This window comes from Dermochelys coriacea, chromosome 14, assembly GCF_009764565.3.
Source record: "Dermochelys coriacea isolate rDerCor1 chromosome 14, rDerCor1.pri.v4, whole genome shotgun sequence".
Classification (NCBI taxonomy): Eukaryota; Metazoa; Chordata; order Testudines; family Dermochelyidae; genus Dermochelys; species Dermochelys coriacea.
In genome coordinates, this window is record NC_050081.1 from 1,275,149 (window position 1) to 1,297,830 (window position 22,682).

Genomic DNA, 22,682 nt, shown 5'->3' on the forward strand with positions numbered 1-22,682 from the left:
AACAGCAGGGATGATTTCTTTTCAGCCACAGGCAAACAGCCCAGCAGGAATGGCCACCTCTGAATGTCCCTGAATAAAATTCCCCTATTTCAACCAGGTGACCGTGAATGATATCACTCTCCTGAGCATAACACAGAGAGATAAAGAATGGATGTTGCTTGAATGCCAGCAAAACACTGGGACCACACGCTGCCATGCTTTCTTATGCAATGATTCCAGACTACATGCTACTGGTCTGCCGTGGTAAAGTGTCCTACGCAAAAAAGCTGCCCTCCCCAGAAACCTTTTGCAAAGGCTTTGGGAGTACATCCAGGACAGCTTCATTGAGATTTCCACCTCATCCCCAGACACGTTAACAGACTTTTCCAGTGGCTGTACTGGCAGTGAATGCATCCCAAGTCTTAAGGGCAAAGTAATCATTAAACACACTTGCTTTTAAATCGTGTATTATATTTACAAAGGTACACTCACCAGAGCCGTCTTCTCCACCTTCGTGGTCCGGGAGCCCGCGTTGGGAGGGTACTATCTCCAGGGTGATAAACAGTTCCTAGCTGTCGGGAGAACGGTTTCTTCACTTGCCTCGTGTGCGCTATCATCTTCCTCATCCCCAAAATCCTCATCCTTGTTGTGTGAGACTCTCCCCTTGCAGGAGTCCATGTACAGGGGTGGGGCAGTGGTAGGGGCACCCCCTAGAATTGCATGCAGCTCATCATAGAAGTGGCATGTCTGGGGCTCTGAACCCGAGTGAGTGTTTGCCTCTTGGGTTTTTTGGTAGGCTTGCCTATCTCCTTAACTTTCATGTGGCACTGCTGCGGGTCCCTGTGATAGCCTCTGTCCTTCATGCCCTTGGAGATTTTTTCAAATATTTTGGCATTTCGTCTTTTGGAACGGAGTTGTGATAGCACGGATTCTTCTCCCCATACAGCGATCAGATCCAGTACCTCCCGTTTGGTCCATGCAGGAGTTCTTTTTCAATTCTGGGACTCCATGGTCACCTCTGCTGATGAGACCTGCACGGTCACCTGTGCTGATCAGCTTGCCACGCTGGCCAAACAGGAAATTAAATTCAAAAGTTTGCGGGGCTTTTCCGGTCTACCTGGCCAATGCATCCAAGTTCAGAGTGCTGTCCAGAGCGGTCACAATGGAGCACGGTGGGATAGTTCCCAGAGGCCAATACCATCGAATTGCATCCACACTAACCCAAATTTGACCCAGCGATGTCGATTTTAGCGCTAATCCCCTCGTCAGGGAGGAGTACAGAAATCGATTTTAAGAGCCCATTAAGTCAACAAAAATGGCTTTGTTATGTGAATGGGTGCAGGGTTAAATCGATTTAACACTGCTAAATTTGACCTAAACTCGTAGTGTAGACCAGAGCTAAGGCTGGTAACTATGATAACAATCTTGCAGAACCTGTGTGTATATGAATGAATGTGACAATGAATGGAACGTTATAGCTATAACTGACTGCTTACTATGATTTTTTCTGTGTTCACAATAAATGCGGCATATTGCCTTATTCCCTTTAATAAGATCCTGCTGGTTTTTATTTTCTTGGTATAATATCTTGACTATTTATTTTATTTGTGTTGCACATGTTGAATACATCAAATAAACCCAATGTTCTAATCACATAACTAGTTCCATACCTGCGCTGGGTAATCAAATAACCATTGCTCTCGTGGCTTTTCTTCATAAGTCACGACAGCCTCAGGAATTTCATTGCGTAATGTGGAGCACATTCTCTCGAGCACTCGATTTAACCAAACCTCAACCTAGGTACAAAGGCCCATTTTAATAAGTGTCCTTGCTAGTATATTTCAGCATTAGTTGCCTATTTTGTTTGTCGGTTTTTAAATTGACAGCAGCTGACGCAGATTTGTAAATCTTACTGTGGGCTATGGTATTTAACTGCAGTTGTTCTCTTAACAGGATGTACCTTTCAAAGATCCTGGCATCTATCATAGTCACATGACTTTCTGTATCGGAAAGCAGGGCTGCTTTTAAACCCTAGGGGGTCAAATTCTGGTTGGCACCTAGAATAATGGACCCCCAAACAAATGCTGGGATATATGGACAAAGTTCCATCCAAAACCTGTCCCTGCACAAATAGGAATAGGCTGTCTGGGGCACTGTGCTCACAGGCCACTGCTGGGTAAGGGACAAATATGTGGCCCACACCCCCAGCCCACGAACAGCATTCCTCTGAAGCTCTTCCCTGCAGAGAGGTCTCTCTGTCTGTGATGCTTTGGAGTAAACAAAACTGGCAGACAATTTAGCTCTCTACCCTATCTCTTCCTTCAGGTTTCTGGGATGCATGCAGATGTCAATTAGCTCCTCCACTGCTGCTGCTGCCTGTCCCCAGGTGTTTTTAGAATTCCCTCCCTAGGCTGTCATCTCAAAGACAATCAAACTCATTTTTAATGGACCTGTATGTGAAAATTTGACCTGCCTGCACAAATGGGATGTGTGTGTGTGTGTGTGTGTGTGTGTGTGTGTGTGTGTGTGTGTGTGTGTGTGTGTGTGTGTGTGTGTGTGTGTGTGAAAACCAAGAAACTGGATAGTCTTTTCAGGGGGCTTTTCCCTTGACTTTGAGATATTCCTCATTAAAAAGGCTATATGGATTGCCTCAAATGGGATGTTTTCAAGTCTAACTGATGGAGCATGGTCTGTCTAGGATGAACGAAAGACAGAGGAAATAGACTCCCAGTTGATTGACTGGTTAAGGTCCCAGCTGATAGCAGCAAGGAGAATTCAGGCTTAGACACAAAAACCACTTTATTCTTGTGTTAGTGCAATTCAACCTGCATGTTTAAAATGTAATTTTAAATAACTCCACTAACCTGCCCAGAACAGTCACATTCCTTATCAAAATCCACACACTCATCCTCCTTACTGTACATTCCCAAGCCAATCTTCAAAGGCTTGTTGTCTGGATCCATTTTGAACTTCAGCTTAGACATGCTATCAAACAGTTTAGACAAGTGGCGGCATACCTTAGAGTAAAGCAGCACAAGCATAGATCAAGAATTCTGTCAGTGCACAGAAATATTTTACAGTTTTGATTAACTTTTCATACTTCTCTTTATAATCTTGCATCTCTGACACACAGTTATAACCAGGCTTGGCAGAATTTGATTTTTTAAATAAATTGTGATGGATAATATTGATATTTATTTTAAAGCATTTTTTTCTATTTTTGTCCATTTAAATTTTCACAGCTGCAGGAAACTATCTAGGGCTTCAGACAATAATTATTTAAAGACAGTAGACACAGATTCAAAAAGTTAAAGCTTTACAACCATTAAAACACAAACTGTTGACATCATGTATCAAAATATACAAAGTCAATATCCTTAAATCAATCTCTAATAAGTTCTCAAGCAGAATTTTTCTTAATTTGCCTCTCCGTAAATTTCAGTTTTATTGATGGAAATATTTTTTAGTTGGTTGTGTCCGTGCAGTGAAATTGATGTTTACCAACATTTATCAATAAAAAAATCTAATCCTTCCAAGCCTAGTTATAAATTTGGTTCAGTGTTTTTAATCCTTTTGGATTAAAGACATTATAATTCTTTTCTAAAGATTTCATGTAAGAAGCAAAGGACTATCCATTAAATTTAAATCCTACCTCAACAGGGTCATTTCCATTTGATAAAATATCCAGCAGGTCTGCAGATGAAACAAAGTAGAACCTGGGAAAAGCCAGCCTTTTTGTCTCTAGATATTCAGCCAAAGCCTTTTCACAAAGTGCCAAACTAACACAAATAAAGGGAGAAGGTGCAGTATTTTTATTCTTCGCAATGTAAAGGTTGTGATGTGATCATGCTACATTGGCTGCAGTGGAAATGAAAGTCTTCATTTAGCCTTAGAACAGACAGGGGCAATTTCCCCATCTGACTTCACCAATATGCTTCAAACCTTCTCTACAGAGCCTAGAGCTCAGAGGGCAGCAATAGGCTCAGCACTTTGAAAATATAGCTAGTATAATTCAGTCTTAATGCCCATTTCATCATTAGTCTCTTTACTGAGATCCCAACAATTTGGCCATTTGTGATGGTTGCTTTTTGAATTGGACACATGTCCAACACAGGAACTGGACTGAGTCTAGTCTCTGATTTAACAGACTATTGAATGGCCATTAGATTAAAACTTAGAGTCACTACTGATCTGGGCTAAATTTGGTCTAGTGATCTAGGGGAGTGAGGCTATTAGTCCCCATTACCAATCCAGAAAAGTATTCACTCCCAGCAGCTAGAATTTATCTGGATGTTTTTAAAATTGGCCAGATGTTTTCCCCAAAATATAGCATCATCCTAACCTTTTCTGTAAGGCCTCTAATGTTTCATAAAGGCCTGGTTTATTTGTTGCTTCGATTACATTAGGGGTTTTTACTGCTTCAGCCATTAATTCCTGCACGAAGAAAAGATTATCTGTGAGACATTAAATTTAAATTTGTCCTTCAGGATAGAATTGTTGTGGGGGCGGGGGTGACAGACTTGCTCACTTTAAAATTTCTATCGATAGAATCAAAACGTTTAGAATCTTCTGGCAACTGATTCCGGATATCTTCAGAACCAATGAAGATGCTCTCCAGATGACTCCAAGTTCTTTGAACTTCAAACCAGATGCTAATAACAGAGTCAGCAGTAGATAGTTTCTGTTGCCAGCCTGACACCTCCTGAAGAAAGTGAGCTAGGTACTTGGAAATCATCAGGTTCTGAAGTTGCACTTGGTTATCCTCCAAGGTCTCTATGAGTAATTCATCAGATCTGAGCAGCATGGTACCAGTTCTAGCATGGGGTTCATGTTCAAACTGCATGGTTAACCACGTACTATCCAGGGCTTTCAATACCTTTGAATAAAAAGATATCCAAAAATACTCTGAACACTAAAGCTTTCAAAATGTAAAAAATCATACAGAAAATAGACATTTCAGGAAAGAAAAGTCCTAGAACTTAAAATGAGTCTCTCAGCATGGAAGCACTTCATGGAAGGGTGAGAATCTATGCATTAACCATCAGCCTTTTCATAAGAGTGAAAAACCAAAAAAGCTTCTGACTGTGCTACATCAGTGAAAGGCTATTTTTAGGAATGATGTGGTAGAAATTGAACTGAAGGCACAGACGTTACCTTCTCCATTCCTGACTCTTTCACAGCCTTGTCTACAATACTGCGAACTTCATCCTCAAACTTGTGTAGATTCAGCTGCAGCAAGTTGGCGAGGGTTGTCTCGTCTGACATTATAAAGTTCACCTGGTGCAGAATGGACAGAGCCAACAATACTCTTCATGGGTGACATCTCTTATTTTCTCCCACACTAGCTGCCTCAGATAATACTTAAGGACTGTCTTTTTCTCTACGATTTCAAACAAATACTTGTGGACAGTTACCTGGTAAATATTATTTCTGCAGTTCATTAGCTTGTTAAGATTAACCTCTCTCTCTCACACACACACCCCCCCCACCCACACACCATTTGGATAATTTGAAGTCTATGATTTTTATATGCAAGAAAGCAGATCATATACACGATTACTCAAAAGACAATTTACCAGCACATGTGCTGCTTGAGAAGTTTCCCTTCAGTGTCTTCTCAGAGGGACACAGTGGAGTTTTTCAGCTTGCAGCCCATTCTGGCTTAAAGAATTCACTCTAAAAAGTCTTACCTAATGCTGGGGAACACTTAGATTACACCTACACTGCAGCTGGAGCCAGCCTTGCAGCCTGGCTAGACAGACTCACCCTAGCAGGTGTGATGCTGCACTCCATATGTTTTATGGAAATATTCTAATGAGTGTGAATATAATGTAACTGGTGCATGCTTTATGCAAAAGGTCTCTTGTAAGGTATCATTACAAAGCTTATAATCTACTGAGTGTCTTCATCCTATTTGTATGAACGTATCATTCTTGTATCTAAAACTAGAAATATCAAGTATTACTCTGAGTCCTATTGTAACTATGCAAAGTGTGGGCCATTAATGGTGGCTTGGAATCTTGATGGCTCCCATTGACTAGGACACTTGGTTGTGAATGGGTTTATTTACCTGCAAGCCTTCCTGTGCAAGTCTTACAGTGACATGTGACCATGTCACCTGATACTGGAATCCATCTTAAACCTGGTGCTTTTCCATTTAGAAGGAGCGGTGGGGACCCAGAGAGACAAAGGATTCCCACTTCATGCCAAAACTATAAAAGGGGATGGAACAGGACAAAGAGGCAGCCAGTCATGAGAAATCCCCTAGTTACCACCTGAGCTGGAACTAACAAGGACTGTACTAGGGAAAGGATTGGGCCCAGACTAGGAAGGACTCTAGTCTGTGAAAGAAGCTTATTGGAACATCTCTGAGGGTGAGATTTACCTGTATTCAGTTTCTTAATGCATTAGGCTTAGACCTGCATGTTTTGTTTTATTTTACTTGGTAACTTGCTTTGTTCTGCCTGTTATTACTTGAAACCACTTAAATCCTACTTTTTATTCTTAATAAAATCACTTTTGTTTATTATAAACCCAGAGTAAGTGATTAATACCTGGGAGAGCAAACAGCTGTGTATCTCTCTCCATCAGTATTACAGAGGGTAGACACTTTATGAGTTTACTCTGTATAAGCTTTATACAGAGTAAAATGGATTTATTTGGGGTTTGGATCCCATTGGGAGCTGGGTGTCTGGGTGCTAGAGATAGGTGACCTGCTGAGTGGTTTTCAGTTAAAGTCTGCAGCTTTTGGGGTGTGGTTCAGACCTGGGTCTGCGTTGCAGCAGGCTAGTGTGTCTAGCTCAACAAGACAGGGTTCAGGCTCAGAGGTAATTTCAGCACATCAGGTGACAGTCCCATTGGCGTCTCTGTGACCGAACATGTCACAGCAGGCTCAAGCTACTGCCCTAAAAATAGCCGTGTGGACTTTGAGCGCTTGAGCTGCAGCCCAAGCAACAAGCCCACCCAGCTAGATGACACAGTACTCCAACTGAGGCCTCAAATTGCTAAGGAGGAGTACAAAGGAATAGCACAAGCATGTAGGGACAACATCAGAAAGGGTACGGAACAAAATGAGTTACACCTAGCAAGGGCCATAAAAGGCAAGAAGAAGAGGCTCTATAAATACGTTAGGAGCTTGCGAAAGTTGAAGGAAAGTGTAGGTCCACCACTTTGTTAGTTAGGAAGGAGAGCTAATAATGAATGACATCAGAAGACTGAGGTGTTTAGTGCTTATTTTGCTTCAGTTTTCACTAAAAATGTTAATGGTGATGAGATATGTATCTCAATTAAATGTTAATAAGGGAGAAGGAATGCAAGCCAAAATAGAGAAAGAACAGCTTAAAGAATATTTAGATAAGTTAGATGTATTCAAATTGGCAGGGCCTGATGAAATTCACCTTAGGGTACATCAGGAACTAAATTTTGGAACTGATAGTGATTATTCTTGAGAACTGCTGGAGGATGGGTGAGGTCCCAGAGGACTGGAGAAGGGCAAACAAAGCACCTATTTTTACAAAGGGGATCAAAGAGGACCTGGGGAACTACAGACCAGTCAGTCTAACTTCAATACCTAGAAGGTTACTGGAACAACTTATTAAACAATCAGTTTATAAGCACATAGAGGATAATAGGGCTATAAGTAATAGCCAACATGGATTTGTCAAGAACAAACCTAATTTCTTCCTTTGACAGGGTTACTGGCCTAATGGATAGGGAGAAGATGTAGATGGGATATATCTTGATTTTTAATAAGCCTTTTGACAGTCAAAATTCTCTACAGTGATTGACAGTTCAGTAGATACAATCATCACGCTTAGTTTCATTTTTGTTTATTCTGTATTTTGATGAGTGTCCAGGTTTGATATGTTTGGATACTTGCAAGTAATGGCCATCCAGCAATAGTAAAGCATGTGACAGATCATTTCAGTATGATAGGAATGATATTAAAGGTCTGAAGTCATTTAGATGCTTCTGAAAATGTTACCTAGGAGCTTAAGTTGCATTTTCAAAAGAGAAGGAGGCACTTCATGACTAAAGTTACTTTTGAAAGTGGGACTTAGGCACCTATGTCATTTAGGTACTTTTGAAACTGTTACCCCTTCCCGGGATTGGGGAATGCTGGCATTTACTCGTCAATACATTTTTGAAACCTGCTCAGATTACCTTGGTTGCTTGCATGAGCTCATGCCAATGACGATCTCTAATAGCAGGATTCTGAAGGTCACTCACAGCTCGCAGGGAGGTTATCATGTTTTTCACTGTGTTATCCAATCCTGTGAATGCATCCCAGGGTCTCATTTCTTTATCCAAACTTCTCACATCTTTAGCAAATTTTTTAGAATCAATATCCATCTGCTCCACATTAATCTCTTTCCATTTGGTGGTCTTCCAGTCATCGATGCTTGCACTAACCTGAATTGGGAAAGCAGTTCCACATGTCATACTATTAACAAACATGCAGATCAATATTTTCTATCACTTATTCATCCTAAGTGTATTATTGTTCCACTTTCACAATTCTTACTCCTGTTTCCAAAAGACTTTAATGTTGCTTTCACTCCAACACAGTACTGCAGAGCACACATTCATGTTCCCCTATGTTTCTCCTTGTTGCAGGGACTGAGCTGGTACAGTCTGTGGTGACATGACTGGCAGATGGCCTATTACCTCTCCAGTAGACTGCTGAGAACCTGGTTAACAGAGGCTTCTTCATTTTCATCTTCCAACAACACAGTTCTCTGGGGAACTATGGGAGCTTCCTGCTTTGGTTTGTAGTTTGGTTTTGTGTATGTAACCCATGCCTGCTCAGTGTGGAATTCTGTCTCCATGACTCCCCACGATGGCTAGGCCAGCTAAAGATTGATGAGCCTGCTACAGAGCTGGCTGAGTGACATCTGTCTTTCAGATCATATATTAAGATCAAGAGGTCCCAGGTTTAATCCCTGCTGCCAACAGGGTTACATAAATTTTGAATTTGCTGCTTGTATTATCCTGCTGGAGACTCCTGCCAGGTTGGTGCCATTTCAGATGACAGCAGTATTCCCAGAATAAAACTTCTGCTGGCTGAGAGCAATTTGTGCTCAAACAAGAGCCTCCAGCAAACTTTCCCTTTTTGGTCATTCTGCCCAGCCATGAAACTGCCAATATCTTTCCCCACACGGGGCCTTGGAAAGGGGATGTTGCCACCTATAGCGATTGTGCTTTTTAACCATACTAGCGCACAAAGCATTTGCTTTTCATACACAATAGTTTAAAAAATAGCAACTTCAGTATTCTGAGCACCAGCCCTAGCCTGTTAACAGGCTTTCTGTTTGCAGGTCACAAGTCCATGTGTTCAGTTTAAAAAGCTAGCAGAGAGTTTCTTTCCTTATTCTGAGCTTCCTGCAAATACATTCTCTTGTCCTAAACAGTGAGCAATCTCCCCTGAGCAGCTGAGATCATCAGGCAAGTGCCATTATCATTAATATTTATTGTTTCTCTGAGGGTAGTGCATAGCATCCCCGACTGGGGTCAGAGCCCCAGCATGCCAGGCACTGCAAACACAAATATAAAGATAGTCTCTGCCCTGCAGGGGGAAGGATAAGGGGAACAGTGAAGCGATCCTGATTAGCCTGGCAAGTAGCAATGTCTCAGCACTCCATTCTTCAGATACCCTTCCCTTATGCTACATTCCAAAGGCAAATACTTACCAAGACAATCATATCCCAGAGTTCTTTGAGTAAACGTACTTCTTTATGGCATGCTTTGAGTTGTTTATAATCTGGGACTGACACCTCAAACAACCCAGCTGATTTGGACAGAGCTTCCATGTCACTTTCCATAGCAGTGATACTCTTTTGTTGCTAGAACCATGAAAAGAAAAGGTCTGAGCCAGCAGCTAGTGTGGCCTCACTGCACATTAAGAGAAATGGAACATCTCCACTTTTATAGAATAACTCACTGGCCACAACATACACAAAGGACCAAGTGCTCTCTCTGTGCATGGCCCAAGCCTGTAGGGTGGGGAGTCTAAACGAGAGGAATCCTCATCCTCCAGGCAGCTGAGCAGTAGCTGCACAGACGTAGTCCAGACTCACAGAAATGTAGGGCTGGAAGGGACCTGGAGAAGTCATCAGGTCCAGCCTCTGGTGTAGTAGCCACTGTTCAGGAAACATCTCCCTTTTGCAGGGATGCACTGCGGGGGGATCTGCACAGCCAAGCCCCTCCCCCTTCCCCAGGCCTCTGTCACAAACCCTAATCAGAGCAGAGGAGCAGCGCAGGCTCCTGGAACCCCGCTGGCCATCTGTGCAAGAGAATTGTGTCAGTTCTGCAGCAGCCACAGCCCATGCAAGGCAGGTGGAGAGAGGATCTGCCTCTAAACACCCTCCCATCTCTGCCAATTACCGTGTTTAAGGACCGATATGGATCTGGGTCAGTAAAAGAAAAGGGAGCGTCTTCTCGGAATTTCTCCCTAAACTCATATTGTTTAATCTGCAAGGAAGCAGAGACAGAGACTGTCACACGCAGGCAGGAGGTAGGCACATTCAGCACTGTTAGAGGCCAAGGTGTGAAGGAGGGCTATCTGGCCAAGGCAAGGCCCACTTCAGAGTCAGCCAGTTCTGCTTGTTTTGAGCTGGGTTGCAGCTTCTGTCCTGGACAATGAAGTGCATCCACTGTTTACTAGCAGACTCACAATGCTAGAACGACCAGGCAGCTGGTGTGACCAAGAGCACTGGTTTCCCATATATGCTGGTTTCCACATGTGTGCTTTTTCTTTTGGCTACAGGCATCCAAGCCATGCTGTCATTTCCAGGACAGATGAGTCCAACATGCTCTTCATGGAGCAATACTTTAAAACCTCTGGGAAACCAGTTAGTGCAGGACATGGCTGCTCGCTTGTTGGGCAGAGTTGCAGACAAAGAGCCAGTAACACTGCTGCTCTGGGCTCTGCCCTGGTACCCATTAGCTCCCTGTTGGACTGGAAGGTATTAGCCTATAAAGCCCTGCATGGCTGGGGACCTTATTGCCTTCAAAGCCCCTCTCCTTCCCTACACAGTTGTGATCAGAGTGGGGATGCTGCACTGCAGCCCTCTTGCATTCAGCAGGGTCAGGGCTAGTAGCATGGGGCTTTCCATGAGGGGCCTTGACCGGGGAACACTTCCCCACTCATTCTGACAGAGCCTGGATTCACTCCTGGCACATGGTGAGGGGTGTTACTCTGTTGGTTGATTTGGGGTGACCAGGACTAGTCTGGTGGTTCAGATATGGGCAGTTCATTGCCTGATTGCTTATTGGTTGTTTCCATTATTGCCTGGTGTTGAGGTTGTAGCTTTTAAGCTTTGCTTAGTGCGTACTCTCAGGGACAGGTACCTGAATCCAAAATGTATGCAAAACGTTAATGTAGGTTCACATACATCCTAGTCTAGACAAGAAGCTGAGGCCAATCCAGCTCAGCACATTACAGAGAAACATCCAGCATCCCACAATAACAGTACCTCAAACTGCTGACACTTCCTGCGAAGGATTGCAACCTCAGTGGCCTGCAGAGGAGCCACATTCTGTTTCACCTGGAAAGATAACTTCTTGGTGTTGTTCCATTGCTCTGGCAGATCCTACAGCAAGCAAAAGTAGAATCAACATCAAAACCCATTTCACCCAAGAGAGGTAACAGCTGCTTATGCTTCGTCTGGCAAAAATGAACTCAAATACATCCCGAAGTTCCTTATGAAGGAGAATATGTGGGCAGTGAACGGGCAGGGCAACATTTGCAGATAACTCAAAATGATTTAGGTTATTCGAGACTAACACACACAAACCTGGGAGGAACTTCAAAGGGACTGGGCAAAGCTAGGTGAACGGGCAGCACAAGCGCAAAGTAAACTCCCTGTTGACAAATATGTAGAAAGGAATTATTCAAACTCCGCATACACCATGGTGGTATGACACTGGCAAACCAGGTGCCAGCTCATGCCAAGGTTCCCAGGGCTCAATGGAACAGTGACAAATACAGAGATGGAATTAGTCTGGCTCATCTGTGTTTTAGCATTGTTAAAATAGGGATTAGAATTATGAGTGTGTGTTTAGTTTTTATTGAATGCTTGTGAACTGCTGCATGCATTATGTCTATGTCTACACTACTGCGGTAAGTCGACCTAAGTTACGCAACTTCAGCAACGTGAATAATGTAACCGGAGTGGACATAGCTTAGGTCAACTTACTGCGATGTCTACATCACGCTGGGTCAATGGGAGACACTCTCTGTCAACTTAACTTACTCTTCTTGTTCCCAGTGGTGTACCGGGGTCAACCATAGAGCCCTCTGCTGTCGATTTAGTGGGTCTTCACTAGACCCGCTAAACTGACTCCCTCTGCATTGATCGCCAGAGTGTCGCTCCTATGGTAGTGTAGACATAGCCTCACTTATAACATCAGGTTTCAGAGTAGCAGCCGTAGTATCCCATATTGTAAGGGAATATTTGAGCATTGGTATTGTAAGACTCTATAACTATGTAAACCACCACACAGGAGAGTGACATTAATTAGTGCGATGTGTTGATCTGGAACCAAAGGTGTTATGTCCTGCTCAATAGCAGCCAAACTATTATGGAATATTAAAGAGGACAAGAGATTTTGTTCTCTGCTCCCCCACCTCACATGAAGAGGAGTCATGCAAGTGGATTCCTCCCATCAGCTGAGTTTGCAGCTCAGAGCACATGGGGGAGGGGAATAAAAACCCCTAACCAGAAGAAACTCTCTCTCTCTCTCTCTCTCTCTCTGCTGCTTGGAGTTTCTAGGCATACACAAGGGATCCCCAGTGCTTAGAGCTTGCTTATTATAGAAGTTTCTATTATTTTTGAAACTTAAGATTGTAATTCATTTCTGTACCTATGTTTACTGTTTTAACTTTGTAAATAACTCTTTTATTTCCTTTTCCTGTTGAATAAAATCTGTATATAGTTTATTACAGGATTGGCTACAAACATTGTCTGTGCTATGAGACCCAAGGTGTAGTTGACCTGAGAAAGTGATTGGTGCTTTGGTTCTGGGAGTAACCTGACTACTGCAATGATTCTTGGTACAAGGGACTATCTATCACAAAGGCAAGCTCACCTTGGTGGCGAGACAGATTGGAGTATCCCAGGAGACTGTCAGTCTCCTAGTGCCTGAGGATTTTACATTTGGTAATTGGTTGGTGAAATCTAAGTATTGAACTCACCACCAATTTGGGGATTTGTGCCCTGGTTCTCAACAATCTGCCCTGAGGTTGGTATTTACACTCCTGGGTCACTGCAGGCAGCTTGACAGTAGGTTCTAAATTAACTAAAACCATTCAAGAAACCAATTTGGGCTTAACTGCGGGCAGCTCAATGAGCATCTCTTCTCAGTGAGCAGCAATGCTGAAAACAAAAAACAACGTGTCAAAAGTCAAATAGAATGGAAGAGAAGAGAAGACATACTCCTTGAATGCCCTTGTCTAACCCAATGGGATCCCTCCCTGAATACTGTAATGCCCTTGTATAGACCAATGGGGACGCCTCCCCCAGGTACTGAGAACAACCCAATGCTATTTATAAGCCAGTGGGACACCTCCTCTGGATACTGTTCTGTTCACCCTACCTCACAAATACACAGCAGATGTGGGCGGGGGAATTCAGAGATGGGTGATGAACATGGTGAAAGGCCTGAAAAGACTGTCTTATAATAGATGGAAAGGTTGGGATTGCCTAGTTTGGAAAGGATGTGATGGAGGCTTACAAAAGAGTGATTTTTACTGTCTCTCAAGAACCAGGGGAGAGAGAAAATGAAAATGGAAGGCAGTAAATTTTAAAAACAGACACAAGAAATGTTTTTCTACACAAAGCACAATTAACCTGGGAACTCGTGGGCAAGAGCTCAGCAGGATTCAGAACAGAGTTAGGTATTTGTATGGATAACAAGAACACCCCAGAGTAGCATCCGATGAAGTGAGCTGTAGCTCACGAAAGCTTATGCTCAAATAAATTTGTTAGTCTCTAAGGTGCCACTAGTCCTCCTTTTCTTTTTAAGAATACCCCAGTTACATTAGAAGGGATCAAAACAATTGTATTTGTGCGGGCTAGAAACCCTGCTGATTCAGGGCAAAAGGCAGCCACTGACTGAGGGGGTCAGGAAGGAACTGCCCCATGGGGAGATGATTCCATAACTGTCCTCGGAGGGGTTCTTTGCCCCTTCCTCTGAAGCATGTGGTACCAGCCACAGTCAGAGAGGTCTAGACAGACCCTTGGAAGATCCAGCAAGGCCATTCCTGTGGTCCTTCTGGTAACAAATAAAGAGTGACCATCTCAGAGAAAAAGTTTCCTGCTCTCTTTTATAACAGATACTTATTTTTGCAGCACAGTAACAGATGGCATTAGTAATGCAGTGATTAGTTTTGGTTATTTTCTATAAAGAGTTAGAACCTCTGCACTGGAGTGTGCAATAAAAATGATTAAAGGTGAGTTTGTATCTCAGTCTACTACAAAGAAGCAAATTCATCAGATTTCATTATTAAAAATACCGCAAAGCTACACACTACAAAACTGAGCTAACAGCATGAAATAACCTACATGCAGCTGCATATGAATTTCTTCCGGCATCTCTTCTCCATAAGTCTTCAGCAGTTCGATTGTTTGCTTTAAGGGCTCAAACATGTGGTCTGTAGCTGCCTGTCTATCTTTGACTTTCATCAAGTGTCCCATCACCTCCACTAGCCCATTATAATCTCCTTCTTTCAAAGGTTTAGTCAAGCCTGCATTTGTTTCTTTCATGAAAGCGGCTAGCTCCTGGAGACTAAAAGAAAAGAAGCCAGTGGGAATCTTTGAGGCCAGGCCTCTCTGACCAGTTAAGAGGAACAAGAAAAATCCAAAGCCTGGTTGCTTCCGACAGTCACTGTGACTCCCTGAGTTGACTGCCCAAATGGATCAACAGCCTGGCTCATTGTGCTCTGGCCAGGTGAGCAGCATCCAGCCAGGCTACACCCTTTCCAAGTCTAGGTGCTCCAGGAGTGGGGATACCTGGGACAATTCTCCAAGAAGAACAAAAACTGGAGTCTCAGATCTTCAGTGTGTGTAAATGGATGCCACTCCATTGGCCTTCAGGTCTGAGTATGACCCGCTAGCACCTTGTTAAACATGACCTACTCTGGTCTACGCTGTGTGCGAAGCGCTATTTGGTATCATGTTAATTTGAATTTCTTGGCCACTACGTTTAAAACACATACCATTTTCCTAGTCCAGAACTGACCTTAGTCTTGGTCTCCATGTATGGGACAGTCATTAGCACAGCTACAAAATCCTTGCCTCCAACATTAATCTTAAACTCTAGTTCCCATCCCGTGTGTGTCAGGCAAGATTTGCTTTGGAGAACCACTCTCTTGTTTTACCTGATAGTGATGTGGTCAATGAGATGCTGCTTAAACATGAGGCTCCAGCGCTTGATAATATTTAAAAGTGCTTGCTTGAATGGACGGCAGTCGCTCTGCAGCCAGCCATTGAACACCTTGGTGTTCTCAAACTTGAACACTTCCTCATAGAGCTTCTCATAGGAGTCAATCTGAAACGCATGGAGAAACAACATGCTTGCAACAATCTCAGAACTGCCAGTGGGGCTATTGTCCGGGCGCTTTACAAAATCATTTTTTGTAATTCAAGATTTTTAACCGTAAAACCTTGAGAGCAACTATTTCCATACTATTCGAGACCCAGATTTCCCTGTGTCCGGGAGCACCTAGACACACAGTAATGCTGTGTTAACAGCTCTCAGTGAGGCTGGAGCAAAATGCTGTCAGGGCAGCTGCTACCAAAACCAGACCCCTGCATAGAGGCGCCTTCCTGGCTGCTCTCGCACGCAGCACAGGATCGCTGAGCTAGCAAGTCCCTCAGCGCTGGGCTTTGAAACACGCTTGAGGGACAGGGTTACATTTTTTTAAAAAACAACATTTGAGCCCATCCTGGGCCAGATCTTCCAACTGGTGTAAATCAGCACTGATCCATTAGAGTCAATGGGCCAGATCCCCAGCTGGTCTAAGTTGGCGTCACTCCACTAACGTCAGTGAAGATTGCCCTCTGATCCCACTGAGAGTTACCAAAAGAAACTACAGCATTTGCTCAAGAAACTCCCTGAAAAAGCACAAGAACAAATCCGCACAGACACACCCCTGGAGCCCCGACCTGGGGTATTCTATCTGCTACCCAAGATCCATAAACCTGGAAATCCTGGACGCCCCATCATCTCAGGCATTGGCACCCTGACAGCAGGATTGTCTGGCTATGTAGACTCCCTCCTCAGGCCCTTCGTTACCAGCACTCCCAGCTATCTTCGAGACACCACCGATTTCCTGAGGAAACTACAGTCCATTGGTGATCTTCCTAAAAACACCATCCTAGCCACTATGGATGTAGAAGCCTCTACACCAACATTCCACACAAAGATGGACTACGAGCTGTCAGGAACAGTATCCCCGATACTGTCACGGCTAACCTGGTGGCTGAACTTTGTGACTTTGTCCTGACCCATAACTATTTCACATTTGGTGACAATGTATACCTTCAAATCAGCGGCACTGCGATGGGTACCCGCATGGCCCCACAGTATGCCAACATTTTTATGGCTGACTTAGAACAACGCTTCCTCAGCTCTCGTCCCCTAATGCCCCTACTCTATTTGCGCTACATTGATGACATCTTCATCATCTGGACCCATGGAAAAGAAGCTCTTGAGGAATTCCACCACGATTTCAACAATTTCCATCCCACCATCAACCTCAGCCTGGACCAGTCCACACAAGAGATCCACTTCCTGGACACTACGGTGCTAATAAGCGATGGTCACATAACCACCACCCTATATCGGAAACCTACTGACCGCTATTCCTACCTACACGCCTCTAGCTTTCATCCAGATCATACCACTCGATCCATTGTCTACAGCCAAGCGCTACGATATAACCGCATTTGCTCCAACCCCTCAGACAGAGACAAACACCTACAAGATCTCTATCATGCATTCCTACAACTACAATACCCACCTGCTGAAGTGAAGAAACAGATTGACAGAGCCAGAAGAGTACCCAGAAGTCACCTACTACAGGACAGGCCCAACAAAGAAAACAACAGAACGCCACTAGCCATCACCTTCAGCCCCCAACTAAAACCTCTCCAACGCATCATCAAGGATCTACAACCTATCCTGAAGGACGAGCCATCACTCTCACAGATCTTGGGAGACAGACCAGTCCTTGCTTACAGACAGCCCCCCAATCTGAAGCAAATACTCACCAGCAACCACACACCACACAACAGAACCACTAACCCAGGAACCTATCCTTGCAACAAAGCCCGTTGCCAACTCTGTCCACATATCTATTCAGGGGATACCATCATAGGGCCTAATCACATCAGCCACACTATCAGAGGCTCGTTCATCTGCGCATCTACCAATGTGATATATGCCATCATGTGCCAGCAATGCCCCTCTGCCATGTACATTGGCCAAACTGGACAGTCTCTACGTAAAAGAATGAATGGACATAAATCAGACGTCAAGAATTATAACATTCAAAAACCAGTTGGAGAACACTTCAATCTCTCTGGTCACTCGATCACAGATCTTAGAGTGGCTATACTTCAACAAAAAAGCTTCAAAAACAGACTCCAACGAGAGACTGCTGAATTGGAATTAATTTGCAAACTGGATACAATTAACTTAGGCTTGAATAGAGACTGGGAATGGATGAGTCATTACACAAAGTAAAACTATTTCCCCATGGTATTTCTCCCTCCCACCCCACCTCCCACTGTTCCTCTGATATTCTTGTTAACTGCTGGAATTAGCCTACCTTGCTTGTCACCATGAAAGGTTTTCCTCCTTTCCCCCCCCTGCTGCTGGTGATGGCTTATCTTAAGTGATCACTCTCCTTACAGTGTGTATGATAAACCCATTGTTTCATGTTCTCTGTGTGTGTGTATATAAATCTCTCCTCTGTTTTTTCCACCAAATGCATCCGATGAAGTGAGCTGTAGCTCACGAAAGCTTATGCTCTAATAAATTTGTTAGTCTCTAAGGTGCCACCGGTACTCCTTTTCTTTTTGCGAATACAGACTAACACGGCTGCTACTCTGAAACCTATGTTACTTTAATGGAACTACATGGATTTGCACCAGTTGCTCACTCTCTCCCTCTCTCTTTCAGGGGCCTGATTCTCCACAGTCTTGCACCTTGCCTTACCATTTACACCTATGCAAAGTGGATACAAATTCTCTATTCTGACTTGGTGACCTTGTTACACCCACTGTGGACAGGCATAAATGAGACTAGGGGCGGGGGCGGAGGTGGGGGTAAATCAAGCCCTAGAGGTCTATCACCTTGGTATCTCAGTACATTAGGGTTGGTGGATGCATGGCTGTTCTCCATACAATGGCAAGATGGAAAAGAAACATGTGCCCTGGGCTCCTGTGATATGGGTATAGAGCAGAGGTCCCCAAACTATTCAGGGGGGTGCAGTGAGGTCCAGGCCAGCCCCCAGTGGGGATGGGGAGAGAGCGCCATCCAAGCCCTGCTCTGCTCCGGACCTACCCCAGCCCACAGCTGTGCCCCTAGCTCCTGGCCCCATGCCCGACCCCTCCCCTGACCATGGCTCCGCGCCTGGTCCTATGCTCTTCTCCTGGCCCCAGACCACCCACAGCTGCAGCCCCAGCCTCATTACTCCTGTCTGCATCCCCGCCCCACAGGAGCTCCAGCCCCATTCCTGGCTCCAGGGGGGGCGTGACCCTGAAAAGTTTGGGGACCACTGGTACAGAGAGATTCCCTCAATGGCGGGGGTGGGGTTGGGTCCCTCTGCTCCCCTGCAGAAGGATGGAAAGAGTTTGGGTGCCATGGGAAGGATGGTCTATAAGGGGACTGGCTGGCTGGCCCTGTACCAGCATCGCTGCTGTTTTCCTCATAGTACCAGACTTGTATCATCGACCTGCCATGCAGCTAGCCACAGCCCCTTTGCTCTGGGAGTTCTCTCACCTGTTGCTGGAACTGCTCTAAGGTGGGTGGGATGTGTGGTAAGTAGTCCTCTGCATGAGACTCCAGCTCCTCTGGGGTGAACACGTGACCAAACATGAGGAAGCGCTGCATAAACTCATGGTGATCATCCATCCATAAATAGGAATATTTCTCAAAGGAGTCTTCATATTCCTCAGCCTGTTTCATGGCACTGACAACTAGAGAAACCACCTCTTCTCTTATTTCAATTAGATCTGACATATCTTCCAGGTCACTCTGAAAGACACCCACTTCTCATTAGGGTCAGGAAGTAAATGAATGCAACACACAACACTAAATACCACATTAAGGTTACACAGGAATGCTCAAAGCAACACATGTAAAAGCTAAGGTTTCTCAGTAACATTATCTCACCTGCATTGCACATACATACTGTTAATATACAGTTACAGTGTACATATCACCAAAAATGGTGCACACTTGCAGTATGAGAAAAATCTAATGTTACTATGAGAACTTTCACTTAAGCATTTCTTGACATATTGGTGTTTTAATCCATAAATGCAAAAACCTAAAATGCTTAATTTCCATCATTTTGGTTTATTCAGAAAGAGAGAGAGAGAGAGAGAGACTGACTGTTTCTCTCTACCAAGGTCAGCATGGAGTCAACATCTACATGCTACTGTCCTCAGCATCCCTGATACTCCCTTTGTCCAACTGACAGCTCCGGATCCTAATGTGATGAGTGGAGTCACAAAAACTCTCTCAACACTGTCACTAGATGTGCTGGGATACCCCTGAGAACACCCCCCTGCCAGACAAGCTTCCCTCCACTCCCATCTTGCTGAGCTAGACTCACCAGTCAGCTCCAGCACAGACCAAGAGGTTGGGCCATGCCCCCCTGCAGTTCACAGAAACCAAGATTAATTTAGCCCAGGGGCTTCTCAGTTTACAGGGACTTTCCCAGCACCCAGTATTCAGTCTTTCTGGGAGCCTAAACCCCAAATAAATCCATTTTACTCTGTATAAAGCTTATACAGGGTAAACTCAAATTTTCTGCCCTCTATAACACCGATAGAGAGATATGCACAGCTGTTTGCTCCCCCAGGTATTAACCAGTTACTCTGGGTTCACTAATAAACAAAAGTGATTTTATTAAATACAAAAAGGTAGGATTTAAGTGGTTCCAAGTAATAACAGACAGAACAAAGTAAGTTACCAAGCAAAATAAAACAAAACATGCAAGTCTAAGCCTAATACATTAAGAAACTGAATACAGGTAAATCTCACCCTCGGAGATGTTCTAATAAGCTTCTTTCACAGACTAGAGTCCTTCCTAGTCTGGGCCCAATCCTTTCTCTGGTACAGTCCTTGTTAGTTCCAGCTCAGGTGGTAACTAGGGGTTTTCTCATGACTGCAGCCCCCTTTGTTCTGCTCCACCCCCTGTTATAGCTTTGGCACAAGGCGGGAATCTTTTGTCTCTCTGGGTCCCCACCCCTCCTTCTAAATGGAAAAGCACCAGGTGACATGGCCACATGTCACTGTAAGACCTCATTCTTCATTATCCACAGGCTGGTCCACAAGAAGGCTTGCAGATAAATAAACCATCTACAACCAATTGTCCTAGTCAATGGGAGCCATCAAGATTCTAAACCACCATTAATGGCCCACACTTTGCATAATTATAATAGGACCTCAGAGTTAACTTCATATTTCTAGTTTTAGATACAATAATGATACATGCATACAAATAGGATGAAGACACTCAGTAGATTATAAGCTTTGTAATGATACCTTACAAGAGACCTTTTGCATAAAGCATATTCGAGTTGCATTATATTCACATTCCAAGCATATTTTCATAAAGCATATGGAGTGCAACGTCACACCCAGGTTGCACCTGGAATTGCACATGGCTTCACAGTCAGACATGCATCTTTTTCCATCTGCATGGGGTGTGATACTTGTGACGGTCTCTCTGATATTTACATCATCACAGTTATGCAAGCCTTTAGAATCACACTGTGCTCTATATAGGGCTAGCCTGGAAAACCACTCTGAAGCTAAGCTAAGCCAAGCTAAGCTAAACCAAGCCATTAATGCTCAAATAAATTTGTTAGTCTCTAAGGTGCCACAAGTACTCCTTTTCTTTTTGTGAATACAGACTAACACGGCTGCTACTCTGAAATCTGAAGCTATAAACAGTGCAAAATGCAGGGGCCTATTTACTTAGCAGGGCTGGCCATAAGGAGCATGCTACACCTTTGCTCCAAATACTGCATTAGCTCCCTAGTTACTTTGGGCTGCAATTCCAGATATGGATATAGATACTGAAAGTCCCCCATGTTTTGAGCTTTGAAACCCTAGAAACCAGCTTTCTCCCTATGTACCATTACAAAGATTCATTTTCTTGTAATCTAAAAGCTTATGTGCATATGCCCCAAGAGGCAGTGACACGTGCGTTGAAAAAAATCACCAAACAAGTCAGTCAGTCATTCAGCTCTCAGGAAATGCTAGTGCGTTGCAAGAAGCTCTGTGCATGACAGACAAACATTGCTAAGGAAAGACTCCAGGTCACAGAAGGACTAACCTTGTAGCTGAGCTTCCCCTTAGCCAGCCTGGTTATAAGTTTAGCTGTGTTATAGATATCGTTCATTAGATTTTCCACCACTTCCAGAAAACCATTATCTTCTCCCACTTCCAGCGATGGACGGTATCTTAATTCATCATTATATAGTTCCATGTGCACTTCAAACAAAGGAGCTGCATTGGCCTGAGATACATTAGTGCAAAGCGCATTACTGTCTGCCTTCCGAACACCTGCCATCAGCCCCATCTTGAATGTACTATTTAGCCCACTACATTAACTGCCTCCTTGCTAACCCTCCGTCTGACTCCCTTTAGCTGGCTGCTGCCCCAGCACTCCACTGACTCTGCTAGTCGCGGCTTCTCCACGTTCATGCATGGCCTCTCTACTCCCCCTTTAGCACCTCTCTCTTCCCCAGAGGTCCGTGACGCTGTGCTGCCCTACATTTCTGACTGCTCCTTATCATTATTCTCTCTACAAGGGGGGCTACTGCAGTTGATCTTGAGGCAGAAATTAAGGGCACAGAGCATTTTAATTATCAGGGCCAGATTTCTTTTCTATTCCATTCTATACAGGTTCTTGGACTATGCTCGTTACCACATTATCCGAGCAATTCAGTGGCACCCTGGATGTGTGGGTGTAGAGGAGACACACTGATGTTATGGCCTAGAGACGGGGGGGGGGGGACATGGTGAGAGCTCAATGGGGAAAGAGGAAAGAGTAGAAAGTGTTTAGAAGGAAACAGGAGCTCAGTTTGGCCACATTAAGCAGTGGGGTTACACGATGAGGCATCTGGGACGAGACACAACAGGGCAGCACAGGGGAGGAGAGGCTGATTCAAGACTGCAGAGCAGAGGAGAAACTCAGAATGGAGGAGACAGCGCAGGGCTGCAGGTGGAACTAGGGACTCTTTCACTGTCTCAGCTGGGCACTTCTCCTCCCTCTCACTCTCTAAAGGCGTCTCTTCTCGGGCTTGGTCCTTGACCATCTGCTCTTTGTCAGTGGGCGCATGTGTGTGGTCACAAGTAACCATTCACCACCCTCATCCTGTCCTCTCTCTGCAGTCTCATCGCCCTCTGCCAGAGCAACACCATTTGCTCCTGGACCCCCCCTCCCAACTCCATACCTG

General features: G+C 44.3%; 1 protein-coding gene across 1 annotated transcript in view; it reads right to left on the reverse strand.

Annotated features, from left to right (window-relative positions):
- Nucleotides 1-22,682, reverse strand: part of DNAH17 (dynein axonemal heavy chain 17) — a 109,053-nt gene that overhangs the window by 67,680 nt on the left and 18,691 nt on the right. Inside the window, exons 18-31 of the mRNA XM_043496557.1 lie at nucleotides 21,557-21,739; nucleotides 18,988-19,242; nucleotides 15,359-15,528; nucleotides 14,544-14,766; nucleotides 11,454-11,570; nucleotides 10,363-10,449; nucleotides 9,669-9,821; nucleotides 8,143-8,391; nucleotides 5,134-5,256; nucleotides 4,508-4,855; nucleotides 4,322-4,413; nucleotides 3,632-3,758; nucleotides 2,844-2,996; nucleotides 1,650-1,775 (exon numbers count right to left, since the gene is read on the reverse strand). Coding sequence (XP_043352492.1) covers nucleotides 1,650-1,775; nucleotides 2,844-2,996; nucleotides 3,632-3,758; nucleotides 4,322-4,413; nucleotides 4,508-4,855; nucleotides 5,134-5,256; nucleotides 8,143-8,391; nucleotides 9,669-9,821; nucleotides 10,363-10,449; nucleotides 11,454-11,570; nucleotides 14,544-14,766; nucleotides 15,359-15,528; nucleotides 18,988-19,242; nucleotides 21,557-21,739 — 2,406 coding nt within the window. The remainder of the gene's footprint in view (nucleotides 1-1,649; nucleotides 1,776-2,843; nucleotides 2,997-3,631; nucleotides 3,759-4,321; nucleotides 4,414-4,507; nucleotides 4,856-5,133; nucleotides 5,257-8,142; nucleotides 8,392-9,668; nucleotides 9,822-10,362; nucleotides 10,450-11,453; nucleotides 11,571-14,543; nucleotides 14,767-15,358; nucleotides 15,529-18,987; nucleotides 19,243-21,556; nucleotides 21,740-22,682) is intronic.